Source organism: Capricornis sumatraensis, chromosome X (assembly GCF_032405125.1).
Source record: "Capricornis sumatraensis isolate serow.1 chromosome X, serow.2, whole genome shotgun sequence".
Lineage (NCBI taxonomy): Eukaryota > Metazoa > Chordata > Mammalia > Artiodactyla > Bovidae > Capricornis > Capricornis sumatraensis.
Genome location: NC_091092.1, coordinates 55843023 through 55868133, shown reverse-complemented (window position 1 = coordinate 55868133; position 25111 = coordinate 55843023). Strand labels below are relative to the sequence as shown.

Below are 25111 nucleotides of genomic sequence, written 5' to 3'. Positions count from 1 at the left end.
AAAACGTAGGTTAGTGCTAATGGTTGAGTGGAGGGCTAAATGGCAAGTGACTGCCGAATGCACACAGGGTTTCCTTTTAGGATAATGGAGATATTCTACAATTGATTGTAGTGACTGTTGTACAAATCTGTGAATATATTATGTGAATTACATCTCAAAATAGCTATTTTTAAAAAGTGTGTCATCATCTAAATAACACCACTTTATATGTTTAAAATAGAGAAAAAAATTTAAGAGAGCAATAGATGTTACAGGAGATGCTGATCTACATAAAATTGGTATTCATATTGATATAATTCTTCATGCCATAACTCCTATTTTCCGATCACTTTACCTGCTTAAAATGGGCTGTGGCTTGAAGACTCTGCTTAGGATTGCTATCCAGTTGATTCAGACTAGTGGCCCCTTTAGTGACCCCCTTGGTAAGCTAATGAACCTTCCAGGTTGTGCCCCCAGTGACTCCATATATCAACAGCAGTTTGGCCAAAGACACTTGTTTCTGGCTCAGTGAGATATTGTTAAATGAGTATGAATTTGTTTAACTTATTAATAAGTTGACATCACTAATGCAACCTAAGTTTACTGATCCCACCGTGTTTCTAAGTAGATTTTTACATTCTTTAGACAAAAGGCTTCCAGGTCAAATATGCTTGGGAAACACTACAATATCTTATATTCCTCTTCTGAGACATGCACAATGCCCATTAGAATATTAAGGGTCGGGACTTCTTTGGTGGTCCAGAGGTTAAGGCTCAGCACTTCCACTGCAGGGGGCACAGGTTCCATTCCTGGTTGGGGAACTAAGACCCCGTATTCTGTGCAGCACAGTTAAAAAAAGACTAAAAATTCAACTTAGAAGACAACTTTCAAACCCAGCATTCCCCATATTTATTTGGTCACTCTGCACCAAACACACACACACACCCACACATGCACCTGTTTCTTTTGTTTCCTGTATAACACCTATTATCCTTCAAAACAGAATCCATGGACCACTCTTTGGGAAACACTAACTTAGCCCATCAACAATTGGTGAAAGGAAGAGAAAACTATGACCTTGAAGCTTTCAGCATCTGAGTACATTATTTTGTTTTAAAGCATCACATTGTTGCATCACAAAAGCCAACACAGTATTGTAAAGCAATTATCCTCGAATTAAAAAGTCAACGTCAAAAGGGCATTTCTTTAACAAAACTGGATACAGTTTTGTTATCCAAGAAAAAAAAAATGACCATGGATGCATAACGCTAAAATACAAACAACAGTGTTTTCTAACATTTTCCACACCTTGGTCCACACAGAAAAGGACTGGAATAGAATGACTTGTAGTCAAGAGACCTCAGGGCTCCTGGGTCCTGCCACCCCAAGTGTTACAAGGATCATTAGACCTGCATTTCTGTAATCTATGCCACTAAAAAAAAAATGTGGGGAAGTTCTGTTTTAAAAAATCCATTGCAAAACCACTCTAATCTGGATATTGGAGAATTTGTGCAGAGACTAGCGTAATGGTTTTCACGTCACTGTGAGATTGACTATAGTTTCATTGAAGTGGTAGGAAGCAGGTAAAGGATCAGTTCAGTTCAGTTCAGTCACTCAGTCGTGCCCAACTCTTCATGACCCCATGGACCACAGCATGCCAGGCCTCCCTGTTCATAACCAACTCCCGGTGAAAGTCATCTCCATGGAGTCAGTGATGCCATCCAACCATCTCATCCTCTGTCATCCACTTCTCCTCCTGCCCTCAATCTTTCCCAGCATCAGAGTCTTTTCAGATGAGTCAGCTCTTCACATCAGGTGGCCAAAGTATTGGAGTTTCAGCTTCAACATCAGTCCTTCCAATGAACACCCAGGACTGAGCTCCTTTAGGATAGACTGGTTGGATCTTCTTGCAGTCCAAGGGACTCTCAAGAGTCTTCTCCAACACCACAGTTCAAAACCATCAATTCTTCAGCATTCAGCTTTGTTTATAGTCCAACTCTCACATCCATACATGACTACTGGAAAAACCATAGCCTTGACTAGAAGGACCTTTGTTGGCAAAGTAATGTCTCTGCTTTTGAATATGATGTCTAGTTTGGTCATAACTTTCCTTCAAAGGAGTAAGCATCTTTTAATTTCATGGCTGCAGTCACCATCTGCAGTGATTTTGGAGCCCCCCCAAATAAAGTCAGCCACTGTTTCCACTGTTTCCCCATCTATTTCCCATGAAGTGATGGGACCAGATGTCATGATCTTAGTTTTCAGAATGCTGTGCTTTAAGCCAACTTTTTCACTCTCTTCTTTAACTTTCATCAGAGGCTCTTTAGTTCTTCTTCACTTTCTGCCATAAGGGTGGTGTCATCTGCATATCTGAGCTTATTGATATTTCTCTTGGCAATCTTGATTCCAGCTTGTGCTTCATCCAGCCCAGCATAGGTTTGATTAAATACCAAATTGTCAAATCCAGGAACACAACTAGGTTTTATGAGAAGTGAGATTCAGCATGGTCGCACCTACATAGCTAGGTGTTTTTTCCCATCTTTAGTGAGATATAGTTAACATATATCATTGTGAAAGTTTAAGGTGTATAAGGGGCTTCTCTGGTAGCTCAGTTGGTAAACAATCTGCCTGTAATGCAGGAGACCAGGGTTTGATCCTTGGGTTGGGAAGATCCTCTGGAGAAGGAAATGGCAACCCACTCCAATATTCTGCCTGGAAAACCCTGTGGACAGAGGAGCCTGGGGGGCTACAGTCCATGGGGCCTCAAGGGTCAGACATGGCTTAAGGACTAAACCACCACTACCAAGGTGTATGATGTGATGATCTGACATATTATATTGCAAAATACCACAATAAGGTTAGTTAACATATCCATCACCTCAAATAATTACCTTTTCTCTCTTTTTTGGTCTGTGTGGTGATAACTTTTAAGATCTACTCTCTTAGCAACTTTCAAGTATCCGGTATAGCATTGTTAAGTACAGTCACCATGCTGTACATTACATCCCCAGAACTCATTCAGCTTAAAACTGGAAGTCTGTACTCTTTGATCACCTTCACCCATTTCCCCTGCACCTGCCTTCTCTGGCAGCTGCTTATCTATTCTCTGTTTCTATCAGTTTTTTTTTTACATTCCACATATAAGTGAGATCATACAGTATTTGACTTTCTCTGTCTTATTTCATTAGCATAATGACCTCAAGGTTCACCCATACTGTCACAAGTGACAGGATTTTTTTTTTCTTTTTTATGTGACTGAATAAGATTCCATCAGATATAAAGCTGACCCTTGAACAACATGGGTTTGAACTGCATAGGGCCACTTATATGTGGATTATTTTCCCCACTAAACATGTACTACATGAAGCACAGTTGGTTGAATTTGACTGTAGTTATACCTGGATATGATTGCATGGACTGGTGATGGGAGCCCCAAACCCTCTGCTGTTCAGAGTCAACTGTACACACATCACATCTTCTTTATCCATCCATGTGTTGATGGGCACTTAGGTGGCTTCCATGTCTTGGCTATTGTGAATACTGCTGCAATGAACACTGGGGTCCATGTATCTTTTTGAATTATGGTTTTATCTGGGTATATTCTCAGGAGTGGGATTGCAGGATCTAAAAGGTACTTAATTTTTTTGTTTTTATAAAGGCAGTGTTTTATTTATTTATTTTTATTTCTGTCTGTGCTGGGTCTTCTTTGCTGTGCACAGGCCTTCTCTAGCTGGAATGCTCAGGCTTCTAACCATGGTGGTTTCTGTTGTTTTCAAGCCCAGGGTCTAGGGTGTAAGAGCTTCAGTAGTTGCAGTACATAGGCTCAGTAGCAGGGGCTTAGTTGCTCCGAGGCATGTGGGATCTTCCTGAATCAGGAATCGAACTAGTGTCCTCGACACTGCAAGGCAGATTCTTAACCACTGGACCACCAGGGAAGCCCTTTATTTGTTTTTATTTTAAGGAACCTCCATACAGTTCTCCATCATGGCTGCACTTCCTAGGTGGTTCAGTGGTAAAGAATCCGCCAATGCAGGAGATGTGGGAGACACAGGTTTGATCCCTGGGTTGGGAAGATCCCCGGGAGCAGAAAATGGCAACCCATGCAGTATACTTGTCTGGAAAATTCCATGGACAGAGGAGCCTGATGAGCTACAGTCCATGGGATTGCAAAGAGTGGGACACGACTGAGTGACTGAGCACGCACATACACGGACACACACACACACATGCACACACACACACAAGTAAGTAAGCATCTAGAAATCTGAGCAAGCAGGATTCCCATGCAAATGGCACAATGAGAACTGTTCATTGTGATAATCTTGCATGGTCTTCCTAAATCATGGAAGAAGGATTAGATTATGTGTGGCATTGTTTTTGGATCAGGGTATCGACACTCTTCTAACTCCTTGAAAAGCATTCTCTCCATATGTGGTAGTTTCATTAACCGAATTATTTTGATTAACCAGAGCACTTCAGATACAGGTTTTTTTTTTTTTTTTTCCAAACACAGACATTTTGTTATTATTATTTATTTGCTGCTTTTATTCTTGTTTTGGGGAACTTGAGGTATATTGAAGATTTTTGTAGCAGTAAAAATTCTTTCAAGGATCAGATTTCAGAAGCCTTCAAAAATGTGCTTTCATTTGAAAGACAAATCCAAATCGACATGAAGTTTCATTATGAAGAAACTGTTACATGTGATGACACTGGTTATTGAAAATTGAAATGAAGTGAGAAGAAGCTAACACCGATGTGTATGAGATTCTGCTTTCTTTGAATGACACAAAGAACTCAATATATCTAATCATCTCCGTTATGCCCACTGGGGACTGTGCTCTGGAGATATTGCACAGGGCTGCTTCTTGATTGCTGAAAACCCAAGTATTAAGCCATATGTCACCTACGTCAGTAGTTAAAAGAGCTTTCTGTGACTGCTGGATTCTGGGAATTGTTTTACGCCCCCTCTCTTGGTTAAAGTAAATCTTAGTAATAATCTGGGCCCAAAATTCATAAAAGAACGGTCCCAACCAGTCATTTTGGCTTTTACACTTAATGTCTGAATTATTTTAAACCAAGTATTGAGCACTGGGCCCATCATCTCTGATCAAGTTTTTTTGTACTCTGATCAGTGGCCCTAAGCAGAGAGACTTTGCACAGCTACACAAGTTGCTTCTTCTTGTTAGTATAGATTTTGCCTAAGAAGTTCAAGGGTTAAGATGCAGTATATACTTTGAGCACCCACTCTGTTCTGTCTCCTGCTCTTGTTCATATTACTATCCTTTCTGTCTCCCCCCACCAACTCCCCAATATTCATGAATCAAATAAGCTTCTGAGTATCTTTTCTTCAGTCTGCAGAAACAATGTCACCCCAAGGTTACCAGAGCCTTCTGATGTGTGGCTTCTCTATCAGTTTCCGCCTTCCTCTCCTCCACCCTGGAGGTTCAATGTATCCTGTCTATACTGTTTTCAGTTTGCCCTTGCTGGAGTTTGGGAACTGAGCTACATTTCTGAATTGGGGTCTCCTGTTCAGTTGGGCTGCACTGTGCTGTCAAGATAACTCTTGATTCTCTTTATAATTAAAAATGTCAACAAGCAGGAAATGATTGATGGATGAGCCATGCCTACTAAGGTAGTGTAAGAACTTCACTGCTAGTGTCACCATCCCCCTTCCATAATTCTGCCCTGTCATCCATCCCAGATCTTCAACGAGTCCTAGATCTCTGTGCCGAATTGTTTTTACGATCAGCAGATGAAGTAGAAACTACAGGGAGTCCTGCCACGACGAGTCAAATACTTAATGTGTATGTTAAAAGCTAGAATTTGATTACTGACCTGTTAGTCAATAAGTTCCCAAAACAATTCAAAGTAAATTTCCTTAATCTGTCTGGTCCTTTCACCCTGCTTGAAGGATTGCTAATGAATGTGCTGCCTGAATGAACAGAAAGATGAAAGATTGGAAACACACACAGCAGCGGCCTGGATAACATGCCACAGGCACCAGAAAACAGTTCATCCCGTGCAAAGTTTCCTCTGGAGTACATTCCTCATCCAGCGATGATTTTCCAATAAAATCAGCCTCAATTTTTGCAAGCATAAGAGCAATCCCCGAGGGAGGAGATCAGGCAATTCAATCCTAGGAAATGCTGTATGAGGCAAAATGAACCTTGAAGCAGTGTTATTTCCTGAAAACACGGTCTTGTTTTTTAGTTTCTTTCAGTCACATCGATATTCAGTGAGGAATTTGTTTTTTAAACTCCATCCACTGAGATGTGACCAAAGAATTTAATTACTTCCATATTCATGAAAATAATATGAGATGAAAGTAGGCTTGTTTTGTTTCACTGCTCCACAAAGTTATTGTCTAAACCCTTGTGGCTTAAAGCCCAGCTCCCTTAGAGATGCTCACTTTGGGACTATCAGCCAATGGGAACAGTGACCAAAGGCTTCTTCATGCTGTGATGGTGAAGGGTGTCAGGGAGGAAGAATGGAGATCAGAAGTTTCTCAGATTTCCCAGCACTAAGGACTAGGACAAGCATGTGGGTGTCCCATCCTGCTAGTTTCTGAGCATCAAGACGGCCTTTCAAAAAATCAGAACTATCACGTGTTATCAGCTGTTAACTGAATGACCTCTCTGTTTTCATTCAGTCACGTTTGACTCTTTGCAGTCCCATGAAGTGTACCTGCCAGGCTCTTCTGCCCATGGAATTCCCCAGACAAGAATACTGGAGTGGGTTGCCATTCCCTTCTCCAAGGGATCTTCCTGAACCAGGGATCAAACACACATCTCCTGTATTGCAGGCAGATTCTTTACCATTTGAGCCACCATAGAAGTTCCTGCATTTCCCCCACCACGCCTTCCCTTCAAAATCTAAAGCAGGACTATATCCTGAGTAGGAAGGTGGGTAGAGACCAGAAACTTCACCTGAGATGGAAAATTCTAGCTCTGTAAACACAGGACAAGTAATGTTAAAATGCCTCAGAGTTAAGCCTATATGGAATATTGATGCTTTTAAAAGAAAGCTGGTTTCCTTTCTAGGAAAAGTTAGTAACTCACATGAGGACTAACAAGGATTCAGTGATTGTCCAAATGGCAGTATAAAATCAGGCTTCCTGTGAGACTAAACTCATACTCATGAACCACGAGAGTAAAAGTTCAAAATCATATCCTTAGACACCTGCACTCACTGATTCAACAAATACTGAGTTCCTACTGTTTGCCAGCTCACAAAGATTTGGACATGACTGAGTGAGTAACACTTTCACTGGATGCAGGGACTGCTGAGGTACTAAGTTTCTTTTTGTTTAGTTGCTCAATCCTGCTTGACTCTTTGTGATCCCATGGACTCTAGCCTGTCAGGCTCCTCTACTGGAGTGGGTTGCCATTTCCTGCTCCAGGGGATCTTCCTGACCCAGGGATTGAACCTGAATCTCCTGCATTGCAGGTTGATTCTTTACCACTGAGCCGCCTGGGAAGCCCTCATTGTCTTGATTAACCACATTTTCAACACCCATGACTCTAAATCATTGTCCTGGATTAGTTTTCAAAACTTCAACCCCAATTCAAAGGTCTGCCACCCATCACTAAGGACCAGCAGAAGAGCCTCATGTTCATGGTGGAACTCCCCAAGAGGATCTTCCCACTGTCTCTGTGCCACCATGGTGTCACTGCAGATGGGCCCAGCAGTGCTTAGCTCTGTGATTGCAGGATAGACCTCATTTGGGTGGATTTAAAAACATGTATCATTTTCTAGTTGCATCACATATGAACACAGATGTTTCTGTACTAGGAAGTAGCAGATTCTTCCTGTATCTTTTAAATGTCCTCCTCTACAATCTTGTTTCAATCACATGAAATTCATCTTCAGAAGTAGGTGGGGCTTAAATTATATATGAATGAATGTATGTGTTTAGAGAGAGTATATACAAATCTACAGAGATCTTCAAAGCAAGTGCCAGCTGGTCTAATTTGCTTAGTAAACCCACTCATCTTGTTTGGAGGGCAGTTTACCTTTCACTTAGCCAGTATGGGTAGTAATACACATCTCCAGCTGGTGGCAGAGAGATGAATAGGGTGTGCTTCTCCAGGGAGATGCTGTTATTAGCAGATTCCTGGACACTCTCATTGTAGGATTTGATAATGCAGAGACCAGTGGGTGTGGAGGAGCTCCCTGATTGCTCAGGGCTTCCCTGTCAGTAACTCACCGGACTGCCATGGAGGTAGACAGCCAGTCACTCCCTGAAGCTGCTAACAAAATAAGCAGAATGCCAAGAGTTTTCTGAAATACTTTCCCTGACTACTTGAACCCCACATATGGGAATGTGGGACTAAGAGAAGGAGGAAAGCAGTCAAAGTATTAGGGGGTGGTGAGGACAGAGGAATGGACACTTAAAAAAAGATCTGCAGCATCACCAGCAATGATTCTCTCTCGGATTTACTTACCATGGAGCGTGAGGGTAGATGGATGTACAGAGTGTATAAATGTATGTGCATGTAAAAACTGGATCATAATGACATGCTATCTACTGCCATGCTGTAAATTCTACATTTTCCTGTGGAAGAGTGATTTTACCTTTTTTTTTTTTTAATATTGACTCTCTATATAACTGATGTTGGTTTAGGCAAGAGCTTTAATAAAGTAGAAACTATGTGTTTCTTATTTCATTCCATAGCCAAAGTAAGTCATTCCTCTGTTCTCAGTCTCCCCAATCTGGTAGTCAATTAAATAACTTATGACCCCTGGATCCTGACTTTGAATGTGTGCTGTGGTAGATGGATGATAGATTTAGTGTCCGGAGCCCTGTGTATGTTACCAAGGGGGCATGTGTCATTTCTCTAGAAACAAAAATAGCCCTACTGTGCAAAGAGTCAGACACGACTGAGTGACTTTCACTTCAGCACTTCACCACTGTGCTTATACTTGTAGATTGATAAAAATACATTCAGAAAGAATTTTTATATTTGTAGAAAAAATTCAGAAAATGAAGCTAGAATAATACAGTTATGTGACGTGCCTATCAAAAACACTAAGTTTCATTATAATCTATATGTTTGAATAATGTGAAAGGCACCGTGTGAAATTTTTTTAAATGTAAAAAACAATCCAGGGTTGGTGAAGACACAAGGGAACAGCTGGAAGCTCAGAGATGCCCTGCAGGAGCTCAGATTTGCATAGAAGGATTAGCCTGATGTAATCAGAAAGATTTGATGTCTATTTCTCTGCAAACATGTTTAAAAGGGTGCCTTATAATCCATTCCTAACTAATTCCCACCTTTAACTTTCTAGAACTAAAGAATCTTTTTACCATTTTCTTAACTGTGTCTACTGTGCTAATATCCTCTTCATGCCGAAAGTGTGGCCCCAGTCTTTGGCAGTGTGATATTTCTGGTAAACTTGGTGTTTCCTGCTCCTGTGATATACACCTCCTCTTCTTAACTGCCTTGACCAGCTCAAAACACGCATGTGCTTTTCTGTTGTGATGCGTTTTGCAAGTGTTGTTCTCTTCTGAATGGTTTCACACCCACTGTTCACTGGGATTCCCGCATCCCAATCTCTGAGGATGCTGCACGTGCTTCAGTTGCAGAGCCTGTGTATTCTATATGGTGAAGATTGTCCATTTCCTCCCAGAGTGTGCCGACTTTCCTGGCAGAAACTTTCCTTAACTCCTTTCACTATCAATAGAGCCTGACACAGAGTAGTTGCACGATTCATGTTTGTAAAAGAACACATGACATGATTTGTTGGAATCTTGAGCAGACCAGCCATGAGCTTCTGAGTTTTCAACAGTTTTCTGAAAGATCGCTGAATGGTAATGTTAAAATTCTAGGTGTAACTCTTACATCTCAAAAACTGAGTTGGGGCTTCCCTTCTGGCTGAGTGCTAAAGAATCTGCCTGCCAATGCAGTAAACATGGGTTTGATCTCTGATCCGGGAAGGTCACACATGCAGCAGAGCAACTAAGCCCATGCACCACAACTACTGAGCCTGTGCTCTAGAGCCCGGGAGCTGCAACTACTGAGCCCTCATGCTGCAACTACTAAAATTCACGTGCCCTAGAGCTCGCGCTCCGAAACACAAGAAGCCACCACAATGAGTAGCCCCTGCTCACTGCAAACTAGAGAAAAGCCCAAGCAGCAATGAAGACCCAGCACAGTCAAAATAAATTAAAAACAAAGACTGAGTTGATTTCTGTGCATAAATTAAACAAACTCATCCATTCTTGTCTAAGCAGCAAATGCTAATAAGCTCAGAGTTGGAAAATAACATGCTACTTTATGAATTATTGGATGGTGACATGTTTTGGGAATGTTGTCCCTTAAAATGTGGCTGAATTACCTTTAAAAATGGTTTGATTGCACCTTGGCTGGCTAGTTTGAGGCCACTGTGCTGCACCAATAAATGGGTGCTTTTATTTCTATGCTTTTTATTTCTGTTATTGTCATGGTTCTTAGTATCAATTCACCACTTAAAGAAAAAAAGGTTCTCACCAAACTCTTAGAAAGATGAGTGCTGATAATGAGACAAAGCAGCAAACCTTTTTGCAGAAACTCTTTCTTATGACAGTTAAAGTGCCTGCAACTGTGCTGAGTCATTCATTTTTGAAGCATTTCTTGCCATATTCTCAGAAACCAAACTGTTACCAAAGTTAGATAGTAAGATTTATAGGCACAGATTTATAGGCACTGAAAGTGACCATGTGGGTGCCAGCAGGTGGTGAGATCAAGGTGGTGGGTTCAATATGGAGGTTCTGGGCATTCAGCTCTCTGGGTCTCAGCTGTCTCCTCTGAGATTGCCTAGGTGATGCAATTCCAACCACCAAGGAAAAGGTGGGTGTCCAGAAATCTGCTCAAGTTTCATTAGCTGTCAAGATGACTGCTAGAACCTTCTCCCTCTAATTATAGCTATCTGGATGACATAGAGAGCACCATTTATTTTATAGAGCTGTTTAGAAAAAGGTTTCCTTGATAGCTCAGTTGGTAAAGGATTCGCCTGCAATGCAGGAGACCCCAGTTTGATTCCTGGGTCAGGAAGATCAGCTAGAGAAGGGATAGGTTACCCATTCCAGTATTCTTGGGCTTCCCTTGTAGCTCAGTTGGTAAAGAATCTGCCTGCAATGCGGGAGACCTGGGTTTGATCCCTGGGTTGGGAAGATCCTGTGGAGAAGGGAAAGGCTACCCACTCCAGTATTCTAGCCTGGAGAATTCCATGGACTACAGTTCATGGGGTCACAAAGAGTCAGACACAACTGATCGACTTTCACTTTCACTTCCCTTTAACTACCTTTAAAATGGCCAGAGCTTTTAAAATGGTCAACTATACTTGCGCGATTCATGGGGTCACAAAAAGTTGGACATAACTGAGCAACTGAACTGAACTGGCCTGACACTTTAGTTGACATCATAGAGAGCACAGATGACTGCTGGCTTCAGGGATTTCATTCAGAGGGACCCAACCTTCAATGTCCCTGACCATCATTGAGAACTGCTCCTCAGGACACCTACAAGTGATAAAAATCATTGAGAGTATGACACTTGTAAAAGACACAGGAGGTAGTCTATCATTTCAGACCTGGGGGATTTCTTTCTCTCCTGTGATTGACTTTTTAAATAATCTGCTCATCTTGAATACTCCTGTTAGAGACTGGATACCAATTTTTAGGTCCTAGGTTTCTCAAACTACCTACAGAGGCCAGGCCTCCACGTGGTCCTTTTATTTCACATGGACAAGAGCATCTGATTCTGTGTCCCATGAAACATGGTGCTGGATAAAAGTGCCTTCTGCTCCAACACATTTGGGAAAACTTGGGTAAGGCAAAGATAAGCTGGCCAACTCAGGACCTCTCTGAGCCTGCAGTATTCACAAGGCACTCCAGCAAGGGGATGGTGCAATGTCTGCCAAAGCCCCGTGGTGCTGGAGCCTTTTGTTCCTAAGGAAAACAATCCCACCTGACTCAGCAGAACACAGTACAGAATCCAAGGCTTTACCATCCAGAGAGGGGGATGCTCTGCATGTCTGTGATGTGTGTGTGTCCAAGACGACCAAAGAGATATGGACTCCAATCACAAAACCACCTTTGCTCATAGGGCTCATCTAAGAGGCTCAATCCAACATCCTTGAAGCTATATTAATCTAACATATTCCTTTAAAACTTAAACAATGTGGTTTGTCCCTCATTTCATGAATGCATAAGGCAGAAATTAACAGAAAAAGTATTATGTGTATATGTGCATGTGTGTGTATAAACACATGTATTGTATTTAATGTTTATAACGCATGTGCTTGTATGCATCTCTATGAAACTAACATCAAGTATTTCCTCAAATAAACACCACTGTTAAACACAATTTCAAGCTTTGGCTAATGTTCAAGAGGTGGAAGAACCATATAAATAATGTCGCTGAGGTCTGTAGCAAGGAAGGGACATATCCAATCACATACTATGAGCTAGTGTTAGGTTCAGGACTAGACCCCAGGTCCAAGGGTGGTTCGTTTATGCTTAATAACTAACTAGTGGACTAATGATGAGTCGCAGTAAAAAGGTAGAAGTCTTCAATTCTATCCAATTCTACCAAGCTCATTCTTTTATCTGGATAACCTCTGAGGGCCCTAAGCCATCATTTCTTTGGAGCCTCAGTTCCCAGCCGGTCCCTTTACTGTCTGCCACCTCAGCACCAGTTTCTCAAGCCAGCACTCTCTGAAGTCCTGGTGCTAATGTCTCTTCCTCTGCTCCCCTCCCCCAGCTTCTCCAATAGTGATAACTGGAAGCACTTCTGTCTTGAGGGCTTCCCATGTACTTTATCTGTCCCCCACTTAGCAAACCTCTCTCTATCTTGTATTTAGTTCTTTACAAACCGATTTCATCTCTCCTCGTGGACTCTAAACTCCACGAGGGTAAGACCTGTGTCAGATTTATTTTTAATTCCCTCAGCATCTATCACAGTTCCCGGAGTGCTGGAGATCCTCAATAAATATTCATTGGATGAATAAATGAATAATGTACACACATCATGGTCAGGAAAATCTTCGTGGCCATTTGTCATTTTCAATAATGAAATCACCGTATCTGTAAGATGGATAGGTTCCTAAATAAAGCTGTAGTTTCCTAAGCCGAGTGGATTCAGATCCTGATTTGTGAAAGACAACCATCACGTTGTTTAACTTTGTTAATGTGTAAATGCAAGGAAGAATTTTACGCTTGATAACTGCTTCTCCTTCCACCCCCTTCTCTCTCTCTTTTGGTAACAGATGTCAACCTCGGTTAGATTCAACTCAACTTATTAGTGCATGGCTTTTAGCCAAAAGCAATTCACATTTGCAGAAGTGTACTATCACATATGTCTTAATAACAGAAATGTGTTTTTTAAAAAAATGTATGTGATAAGTCACATATGGTAAAAGAAATCTGTACATCTCTCAGGCCTTATTTCCCCACAACGAAGCTTGAAGATAATTGCTGCAGAATATTCACATACAAGTGAAAGTCTCTCTGACACATTAAAGAGGCACAGTTTGAACATACTAATCAAGCTTTGATACCGGCATGGTTCCAACTGACTGATAAGTACACCAGTATCTCTTGTCCTGATCACTGATCTTAAGAATGCACAATTTTGATTCTTATCCTCAGAGGTAATACTGAATGCTTCAAGGTAAAGTCATTAGTGTATCCAGGTACATTATGTACTTATATTCACTAAGCATATACTTAATTTCTCCTTTGTATGGAGTGTAATTAACATGTACCCTCTCCCTATGGTGATGAAAGAAGCTTACAACCATGAAGTTATTAAAAAGAAATTAAACAAGTGGTTGAGAAATAGGGAGGGAGGAGATGAACCTTTAGAGAAGAAAATATGCAAACTAAATAATATTGTGAATCATTTACCCTCACTTGAACTGAAAGCTTACTCAGCCTTAGTTAAATCTTGGGAAGTAATAGAATTATAGAAAATGCCTTTTACAAGATATCCATCTACACACAACTTGGAAGACTATCGATATACTGTAGCTATGTGTTTACTAGTTTCTGAGGCATCACTGTCCCATGAATGGATCTCATATCCATGATGATCTTCAAAGATCTTGAATTTGGAGTGGTTTCTATACTCTGAATGAGGATTAGGTGATATATCAATCCCAGAAAGTCCCGAACACAAGATAAGAGCTCAGTAAATACAGTACCTACTCAATGTTTTTGGAGAAGGAAATAGCAACCCACTCCACTGTTCCTGCCTGGAAAATCCCATGGACAGAGGAGCCTGGTAGGCTGCAGTTCATGGGTCAGACATGACTGAGCCATTGAGCACTCAGTGTTTTGGAGGGCAAAAAGAGAAAGGGTTCATAGTTTAACACTCACCATCAAAGAAAAGCTGACATGTGCACTTTTGCCTACCTGACTAACAGGGCAGGGGTCAGCAAACTGTAAAGAGCCAGATAAGAATATTTTTGGTTTGGTGGTTTGCACAGTTTCAATTCTGCCACTGTAACACAAATGGAGCTACAGACGATTTGGGAACAAATGAGTGTAGCTGTGTGCCATAAAACTTCCTCTATGGACACTGAAATTTGAATTTAAAATAATTTTTACATGTCATGAAATAGTCTTCTCTTGAATTTTTTCCCCACCACTTGCCAAACTCTGCACCAATCACTCAAAATGGTCATCCGTACCTATCTGTGTTCATCCTGAGTTGTAAACACCTCTAGACCTCCACTTTTCCAACAAGGCTGAACATTCTTTCCAATGTCTGCCCCCAGAAACGATTGTATGTTAATTCTCGTATACAAGATCAAGCCAATAACTGGTCAAAGGCAATGCAGTTAGTATCATCCAGAGCAATGTGGTAATATTTTACATGTGGCATGAGTCAGAAGACTCTTGAGAGTCCCTTGGACAGCAAGAAGATCAAATAAGTCAATCCTAAAGAAAATCAACCCTGAATATTCATTGGAAGGACTGATGGTGAAGCTGAAGCTCCAATACTTTGGCAACTTGATGTGAAGAGCTGACTCACTGGAAAAGACTCTGATGCTGGGAAAGATTGAGGGCAGGAGAAGAAGGGGATGATGGAGGATGAGATGGCTGGATGGCATCATCTACACAATGGACACGAGCTTGAGCAAACTCAGGGAGATGTTGAAGGACAGGGAAGTCTGGCATGCTGCAGTCCATGGGGTCACAGAGTCAGACATGATTTAGCAACTAAACAACATGAGTCAGAAGAGACGGACACCTTGCTCATTTACAACACAAGAGCCCTTCAGTCTTGATGCTACACTAGGGTCTTATTAAGCCTCCAGGCTGGGTTCCTGGAAGGATTGCTTACTAGGACGCACTCAATTTGTTTACTTGTCTATTAATTAAAAAAACGCATATCAAACCCTAATCCTACTTAGGGTCGCAGTGCATTATGTCTGACTAAGACATATTAGAAACGGAAAGAGGACTGCCATACACAAAACTTTCTAAAGCCTTGTTTCTGCTCTGCCATCAGGCAGTGTAACTGAACCATTCTCTGAGCTGAGATTCTTGTCCCTGAGCTGAGGTCTTGAAGAAGCCTCTCTTTTTAGAGTCCTCAGATGGTTGTGGCTAGGCAACTGAATTAGGTAGCAGGTATTAGGTACCAAACACAACAAGACACTCAAACTCACACTGAGAGTGGTATCTTAATTAGAAGACAATTCTAAACACCTACCAGTTGGTTGTGATTTAGGCTTATTACTAGACAGATTTTCAAATATATTTAAAAATAAAATATCGTTTTAGGTTCCATTAGTAATCCTTTGGCTCTTCTACTTTTCCTGATTTCTCTTTACAACATTCCTTAAAGTGCTAGACATTAGATAGAGTCTGTACTGTGATTTAACCAGAACTCATAAAAAATGTAATTATCTACAGGGTAGAATTCTCACAAGGAATAGACAGAAAACTGGTCCTACTTCCAGGCCATTAGAGTATGATTAAACGCAGCCCTGTATGTTGCCAATGGGCTGTCTTGTGCATGCAAAGATGGAGCTTGGGATTCACTTCCTATTGGGCAGGCTTGAACTTGGAGATGTTTGTCCCACTGAGGGCCAGATTTACACTCCTCTAGTCCCTGCCCCATCCCTTGTGACCTAGGGTATGCATCTGCCTGTGGGTGGACTGGAGGAAGGGGTACAGTCGGACTGTGGGAAAGAAGATCATTAATGGCCCACTGAGGGACTCAAGTTCTGGCCTTGGCCTCATTAGCACCATCTTCTAATCCACAGAGCTTGCCTACCACAGGCTCGCAGTAGAGAAGCCTTCCAGGCATAGACAGAAAAGAAATCAGGCTGCAGAGACGATTTCACCCCCTACCAAACAACCAGACAATAATTGGGCTACTAAAAATGCTCCCATAGACAACTACAGCAAAATACATCTCCAGACCACAGATAGCCCTCCAGAGGCTACAAAAGGCTGATATGGAATATTCTGAGGCCTCAGAAAACAAAACTTAAACACAAAGTACAAAAGAAAATCTTTTGGAAAAATGAATCGGAACTTACATTTAATGGTGTGCTAAACACAACCCTGGTGACTTGGAAAAGTTAATTACTTTTACAAAACACAAGCAGCCCTCTTGTCATTGGCATTAGCTGATCCATTCTCCCAGAAACTATTAAAAATCCAATGCACTCCCAACTATATAACTATATATATCCAACCCTATCAATAGTAACATTAAATGTGAATGGATTTAACAGTCTAGCCAAAAGGCAGAGACTGCCAGACTGGGAGAAAAAAACAAGATTTAACTATATGCCATCCACAGGAGACACACTTTATGTTAAAAGCTACAAATTAAAAAAAAAAATCAATGCATTTCCATTTCTGCATTTGGTATCTACTATAGTGGAAGTTGGCTGACATAAATTAACACATTGTAGTTCCTAGAGATGTAATGTTACTTGACCTGTAGTAACCCAGCAAATAGAGCAGGTCTTCCCTAGCCCACATGCTGGTGGACTGGTATGCATCATAACATGGTAATCAGATGTCATGAAGCCAAATGACAAGACAGACATCTTTAATTGGAAAGTCTCCCTTCTGGAGGAGACAGGATGTACTATATTTAAAAGACTGCTGTGTGGCTTATTTATAATTTAAGAGTGTCTCATAAAATGCCTTGGAAATAGCTTTCTGTTAGCTAGAAAAACCTTCAGCTAAATATATTTTTATGAGCTTTTCATTAACAGAGTGCCGAGGCCTTGATGCCGAGGTGCCAAAGCTCCCCACGTGGCTGGAAATCACTTGGCACATTTTCAGTCACTTACGTCTCTGTCATAGGTCCAAGGTTTGCAATTAAAAATGTAATCTTTTTAGCATGTGCAAAACCCAAAGGCTTGAAGTACTATGCATTGAATATGATTATAATAGTATTTGGCAGCTATTCATGGATGGCACATATTAATTTATGTAAACCAGGCATAACTTGGAGCACTTCCTCATCAGGACCACAGGAAAAATTGCAAAGCTGGTCCCTGCTCATTGAAGGTTTTTTTTTTTTTTTTTTCCTTGCTTGTTTTGGTTTTTGTTTTTAAATCATCACGAATAGAGATGAACTCAAAATCAAGGTCTCTTTTATGACCTTTTTTCACATGCTTGGAGTCCATTCAAATTAACATTTCCAACTAATAAAAAAAATAACTTACTTCACAGGATTATTCTTAGGTTTTGCCTTTTCAACAGCCTGTGAACAGAAGAAAAAAATGCAATTAGACGACATTAGCAGACATAATCTTTGCAACTAGTTACCAAAACAATAAGCAATATAAAATGCTCTTCAGAAACATGAGGAGTTAACTGAGGCAGGCTGCTGGAGATAAGCAGAGCGGAGGTGCAGAAAGCAATTTCCCTCTCCTGGGGAGCATGGTTACCAGTCCAAGTACAGATTTCAGACACAGGCAAGCATGGCCACAGTTGCCTGGGAAGTTCAGCAGTGCCCATGCGAGTGGGCCCTTAGGCTCATGACTCTATCCTCCTCTTCTCATCTTTTCCTTCCATGTTTTTTAAACCTGAGCCCTCTGCTTCTGGAAAACAGAGATCATGAAGAACTCCCCCACTCTACTCCATCCTTTCATGTTCTGGAAAACAGCTAATTTCAAAAAGGACCACACTGCCGTCCACATGCTGAGACTCAGTTCCATCCTTCCTCCTGATTCCCCTAAATTTCCTGGATGGTTTGCCTTTCTGTTTGGTCTGACCATCTGTTGATCACTGTAAAGGGACTGATGACTTATAGAGATCTTGTCTCTTGGGTAAAAGAGGACAGAGACTCTGGTTTATTGTTTCTTTTTTTCTGTTTGTGTGTTTTCAGCTCAAATAAATTGAGATGTATAGCCACTGAGGAGAGACCAGGTGTTTGAAATGGACCTGTGAACTTTGTTTATGCTTGACTTATGACTGAAATTTTAGAATGGAAAACTATAAGCTCTCTGTATCTGTCTGTATGTTTATATGTCTGTAATTCAGAAAGGTCTTTCCCTCTAATTATGTGAATATGCAATACTTTCCTGCCTCTGCATAATACTAACCAATTAGATTTTAAATCCCTTACACTAAAGGAGCTCTATTGTGATTGACTTAGAGATAAGTATTCATATAATTGGCCATTCCCAGTACGTCAGAGGGACTTCCCAGGTGACTCAGTTGGTAAAGAATCTGCCTGCAATGAAGGAGACAGATGCCAGTTTGATCCCTGGGTCGGGAAGATCCCCTGAAGGAGTAAATGGCAACCCACTCCAGTATTCTTGCCTGGAAAATCCCATGGACAGAGGAGTCTGGCAGGCCACAGTCCATGGAGTCACAAAGAGTCAGACATGACTGAGCGACCCAGCATGCAGGCACACACACCATATTTCAGAAATATCCTCCTCCTCCACAAGCACCTGCTTGGCTTATGACAGGATGGGGAGGGAAGCACAGAGGGAATGGTCATGGGTACATCTGGGGATTTTTAGATCTAGGATGGGAAACTCTATACCTTGTATTGCTCCAGCCACCTGGCTGCACCTGCCTGGTGATAGAAAGGCCAAAGTGCCCATTTTTAAAATCATTTTTATTAGCAGATACCACAAAAAGGCAAGAGCTGACAGACAGCTCAGATCAATTTCCTTCCATGGAACCTTTAAGGAAACACACACCAAATCATCGAAATGAGGAAATCTCTGGGCCTCTCGGCCTGTGTCCCTTAGACATGGAGCCTGGTCCCACTTTATTGCTGAACCCATTGATCTGTGTGCAGTCCATTTATCATTCATGAAAAGAGCTAGTGATCTTCACAGTATATTAGAAGAAACAACTCAGATCATCTGTCAACAGCCCTCTTATTTCTGTTTCCCTCTCCACAGGGATTGCATCTCCTTCGATTCTTCTGGAATTAAAATGTTGCTAAGCAACACAGCTGGGGGCGCTGATGGCAGAATGGCTACAGTCTATCAAACTGTTTAAGCACCTGGAGGGTTTTAGTGATGATTTTTTTCATACTTCTGTAGCATAATTATGTAATCAGAACCAAACTTGTACTCCCCCAGATTCTTTTAGACTGTAGAAATAACATTCAGAATGGTGAGCGTTGAAGCGGGGGTTCGCCAACCTCGGGGTTTTTCAGATCCTTTCAAAGGTATACACTTGGAGACCTTTATATTTGTGAACCCTGGAGTGGGTGATGGCTAAGAGATGAAGAGAAATACTGTAAAGTAATTAGCCTCCAATTAAAATAAATAAATTTAAAATTTTTAAAAAGAATACTGCTACAAATTAGAAGGCAGAAGCAACCATGTGTAATAGAGACGATTTATAATCTAACATTGGATTGACAATCTGAGTGACCAGTGCATAAGCATATCGAAACTTTCAATCCCTAACAACAACCCAATGCACTCGGAAGCAATTTGCTTGAAATCGATGAAATATTTCCTCAGTTTAGACATTACTGTTGGAAATCCAAGTCCTTTTCTTCTATTAAGTCTCAGATTCTATTGCTAGATAAATATCCGTTAATATTTGGGTACTTTTTTCCCCCTGGTGGCTCAGAGGGTAAAGAATCTGCCTGCAATGCAGGAGACCCAGGTTTAATCCCTGGGTCAGGAAGATCTCTTGGAGAAGGAAATGGCAACCCATTCCAGTATTCTTGCTGGAGAATTTCACGGACAGAGGAGTCTGGTGGCTACAGCCCATGGGGTTGCAAAGAGTCAGACATGACTGAGCAACAAACACTTTCACTTTTCACTTTGGCTTGATAGGCAAAACTTATTTTCTCACCATCTGTGCCTGAGGTTGAATTTTTGCAAATGGTGGAATCATAAGAAAGTGAGGGAATGAGGTAACAGGTGAAAATGAGGAAACAAGGACAGTGTCTGGCTGGCCTGTCATCTCTCACAGGTGTTTAGGATATGATTGCCTATCTCTGAGCAATCCCTTAAAGGGTGCTGAAAGGAAGAGCCAGTTTCTGGCAAGGAGTAGGGGCAAGACCTTGACCATCACTACAGAATGTAGCCAGGCTGCATACCCATGTCTGCCTTTTCTACCACCTTTTCTCCCCCAGTCCCAGCTGTTGCAATAAGACATGGCAGTGGGCTGAAGGCAAGCCATTGTGGGAATGGCATGAATCTACTTTTCCAAATCCCTTAAAATCCAAACTAATCTGTTCCTGAAGAAGAAAGGTTACCATGAAATAATGGGCATGGGGTTCCAGTGGTTTTCCTTTTTTATTACAATTATTTTGGCTTTGCCACGGGGCATTCAGGATCTTAGTTTCCTGACCTGGGATGGAACCTGCGCCCCCTGCAGTGGACTGTCAGGGAAGTCCCTGTGGTTTCCTTTTAAAGCAAGTTGGATGTGATGGGCTGAGCATGCCACTGGCAGGAGATGGGAAGGAGAGAAATCAAAGTGACATTGCTTAACCTAGCTTTGATTCAGTGACACGCTTTTGAAAATGTCCTCTCTTCTCTGTGCATCAGGACTTTCAATTAGACCCAGTTATTTCCCTCTGATCAGGAGGTACATAATCATGTTCAAGGCCAGTCTCTTTCAAACATATGTCTTTTTATACAGCCATTATAGGAAAATAACTTCATTCAAATTAATTTTTTCTGGGTTGCTTGGCTATTGATGGAAAATATCTATGCTCAGAGGTTTTCTTTATTTTTACCCCCTTTGGAATTTAACCCAAGATCATTTCAGAGTCCCCACAGCTCTAGTCAGATGCTCTCCTGTCATCTTCCCATGTGCTCATCTCCAAACGATATGGTTGCAGGGAATGTCTTCCAGGCACAAGAAACAGCTCACCATTTGCGTTCTCCACTTTCACTGTATTTTGACTTTGTTTTATATATAATATAAGGAATTCTTAAGAGACTACAAGGAAAAATTAAGTGAATTATTTGTGTGCAAAATATACATTGATACTTTAAGGCAAATAAAAATACTTTAAGGGAATATAATTAAGTCTACAAAATATACGAGGAGAAAATTCCTCTTTTGAAATCTAGGGACAGGAAAAGACAATCCCAAGTTCCAGATACATGTTTGGGAATGTGAGACGCTGCAAAAGGAGGGAAGTCAAAGTGAAATGATACACGTTAAGTCAGCGAGCATTAAGAGGGTTACATATTGGGATTACAGCTAATTTTGAGTTTAAAAACATACATTAAAATAATTTAAACTGATTGGAAAATGGAGGTTAGATAGTCAACACTTACGTTGCTTTAATTTGTAATGTCTATATGCTTTTTAAACCCTATATTCTGCTTATTTGGTGTCATGTTTCCCCAACATGATACTTATCTTTCTATCAAGGAAGTTCTAGCCTAAGATAGGATGATAAATTAAGATGTTAGAAACCGTAGTCCAATATGGTGCAATGAGAGGCAACGAGCTATATGTGGAAAGAATCCTGTGCTAGAAATCCACAAACCTGGGTTCTATTACCAGGTTTGCCATTTCCTAATCATGACATTTCCATCATCACGACATTAGTGATGCAGTTAACACCAGTGAACCTCAGTTTCCTCATTTTTAAAATGAAGACCGTCATTCCTGCCTTGTCTACACCAAGAGTGGTTGTGAGTAGCCAACATCAATGACAGTGTTCTAGAAAACACAGCATACTAAGCAAAAAGGTGCATCTTGATTGTGACTGCATTCCACACAGGTATCGGTGCACACATTTTTATTTTAACTGAACTATAGTTTATTTACAATGTTGTCTTAGTTTCTGGTGGACAGTAAAGTAGTTTGGATATATATTATTTTCAGATATTTTTTCATTATAGTTTATTACAGGATATTGCATAGAGTTTCCTGTGCTACACAGCAGGTCCTTGTTATTTACCCATTTTATATCCAGCAGTGTGTATCTGTTCATCTCAAACTCCTTATTTATTCCTCCCACGGATTCATATTTTTTTACAGCCAGAAAGTTGATAGGCTTTCTGACCACTGACCAGGTTGCAGTATCAAATCTATGCAGTTAATCCAACTAGGATTATAGAAGCCATTCTGCTCCTCTCTCCATATCAGTAGTAGTTCTGGGGTGAACAGAATGATTCTGTCTGCAAAGTCCTACTTGAGAAAGACTTTGATGTGTTTAGATCCTGCCAGACCTAGCCCAGCAGGAGAGAGGGCCCTCTACCTTCACACAGGCCTCCAAACCTCGCTGGGGTTCGTGTTGGTGGTAGAGAGGTCAAGACAACTGAGATGCTGCGGAGGCACAAGTGCATGCCACTCCTCACTTTCTCTTCCCCTACAGGGAAGCCTAGGAAGCATCATTCTTTTCCGGGTGACCCCTCCTTTAGCTGTCCCTCCACTCATGGGCTTCCTAGGCAGCTCAGTTGGTAAAGAACCCGCCTGCAATGCAGGAGACTCCGATTCAATTCCTGGGTTGGGAAGATCCACTGGAGAAAGGATAGGCTACCCACTCCAGTATTCTTGGGCTTCCCTGGTGGCTCAGCTGGTAAAGAATCCACCTGCAATGTGGGAGACTTGGGTTCGATCCCTGGGTTGGGAAGATCTCCTGGAGAAGGGAAAGGCTACCCACTCCAGGATTCTGGCCTGTAGATTTCCAGGGATTGTATAGTTAAACAGTCAGACACGACTGAGCAACGTTCACTTTCACTTTCCTTTCATACCTTACTCCATCAGGAGGGCTCTTTGCTTTTGCACTAACATTTGACCCTGAGGTTGGGAAGCTCCAGGGATGAACTTCCTCCATGATATAGGAGCTCAAGAAATTATATTCCCAAGGAGAACTTGTCTCCTTCCAAGGAGTACTCATGAGCTAATTCTTCCATCATTACCAGCGTTGTACTCTTGGTGGTATCCTGCTAAGCAGCAAATTTATTTCCTCAGGAGGGGATGATGTGGCTAAGGACATGCTTAAGTTGCTCCCTCATTAACTATAACTGCCTAAAAAGAATGGCCTTGTCTCTCTGTGAGGTAGAGAATCCTTTTGCTGCACCAAAGCTGAAGTGACTCAAAGACCACACTGAATTACATGAACCATCAAATGTGGTTCTCATGAAAAAACAGAGAAAATGAAAGAAAAAGGAAGGAAGGAAGGTGGCTCTCTATTGAGTCCCATCCTCCTGTGTAGACAGGACATCATATTTCTTTAGGAAGACAAATCTACTTATCTAGACAAATCCTAGAAAGCACTTAGGAAACTTGCTAGTCATCTTCTATATACTGATTGAACTTTGTCAAAATTCTTTGGTAAGGTAATCCTGCCCTAGTTATTAATATCATGATGTGTTACTCTAGTTCAATAGACATGTATATTATATTCACAAAAATATCTAGAGAATCTTTTGGGGCTTTTAAGAAGCATGACCTGAACATTTATATCCAGACTTATGCCATTATACCCCCTGAGACTGACAGGAAACAAACTCAGTGCAGTATGTTTCCTGTTCGTTGAGACCGTCAAAGTGAGCACGCAGAAGGCCTAGAGCGATTGAAGCCATGGATTCATTTTGCAAGGCTACAGAGTTGGGGACCGCTTATCTTCTTAATCAATAACCATACGGTCAGTCAAGCATAAAATGTGATTCTATTACTATTGCTCTACATGCCTTTTACATTCCCTGTTTATGTTTTTTTTTTTTTTTTTACTAGCAGAAACACCCAAGTTGTGTCTATATAATACATTATTTGATTAAAAAATGAAAAGTCAACCATTCAGATAATTTCAAATAACTGGATATCATACTTTATGGAAAAAAGAGAGACAAGCAGTCAACTGCATTGGTTTTCTGTTTCCATGTTTTAACTTTTCATGGGGCTGCTCTGTGAGACCTAGCCATACTTTTATCTAATGGCATGTGTTGGTAAATTGAATTGATTGCCTAAGTTCAAAAGAGAAACTCCCCTATGAACAAATGAACTCACCATTAGGGTATTCAGATGGTTAAAAATCAATACCTACAGAATTGGTTAAATCAATTAAAGAGACAAAAAAAGAGACATATCCTGAGAGCACTTGCTCAAATATAAAAATGATTTGCTTAATTACAGCATTTAAATAGAGTTCACTGAAATGAGTGAAACAGCAAGAGGCTTATATCATATCCTATAGGCTGAGTTATCAGCTGGCAGCACGCACACACAGCCAGGATTGCAGCTGAAGAGAAAATGGCACTCAGCATTTCACAACACCTGGATGCCTGCCTGAATTTCTGACACTACACCCAGGTATGGCAACACATATTCCCTAGCTTTGGAGTATCAGGCTTCTCCCATCTTAATTTAATCCATTAAAAAAAACATTTAATTATTTGTTTACTTTTGGCTTGCTGGGTCTTCATTGCTTTGCCGGCCTTCTCTAGTTGCAATGAGTGGGGGCTACTCTCTAGCTGTGGTGCTCGGGCTTCTCACTTCAGTGGCTTCTCTTGTTGTGGAGCACACGCACTAGGCACTCAGACTTCAAAAGTTGCAGTTCCCAAGGTCTAGAACCCAGGCTCAGTAGTTGTGGCTCATGGGCTTAGTTGCTCCGCAGCATGTGCAATCCTCCTGGACCAGGGATTGAACCTGTGTCTCTCCTGCATTGGCAGGTGGATTCATTACCACTCAGCCATTGGGGAAGCCCTAAACCATTGTTTTTGATGC

At 41.2% G+C, this 25111-nt stretch overlaps 1 protein-coding gene across 1 annotated transcript in view; it reads right to left on the bottom strand.

Moving 5' to 3' along the window:
- The window catches only part of AFF2 (ALF transcription elongation factor 2), a 387822-nt gene that overhangs the window by 75675 nt on the left and 287036 nt on the right, over nucleotides 1-25111 (bottom strand). Inside the window, exon 10 of the mRNA XM_068963139.1 lies at nucleotides 17659-17696. Coding sequence (XP_068819240.1) covers nucleotides 17659-17696 — 38 coding nt within the window. The remainder of the gene's footprint in view (nucleotides 1-17658; nucleotides 17697-25111) is intronic.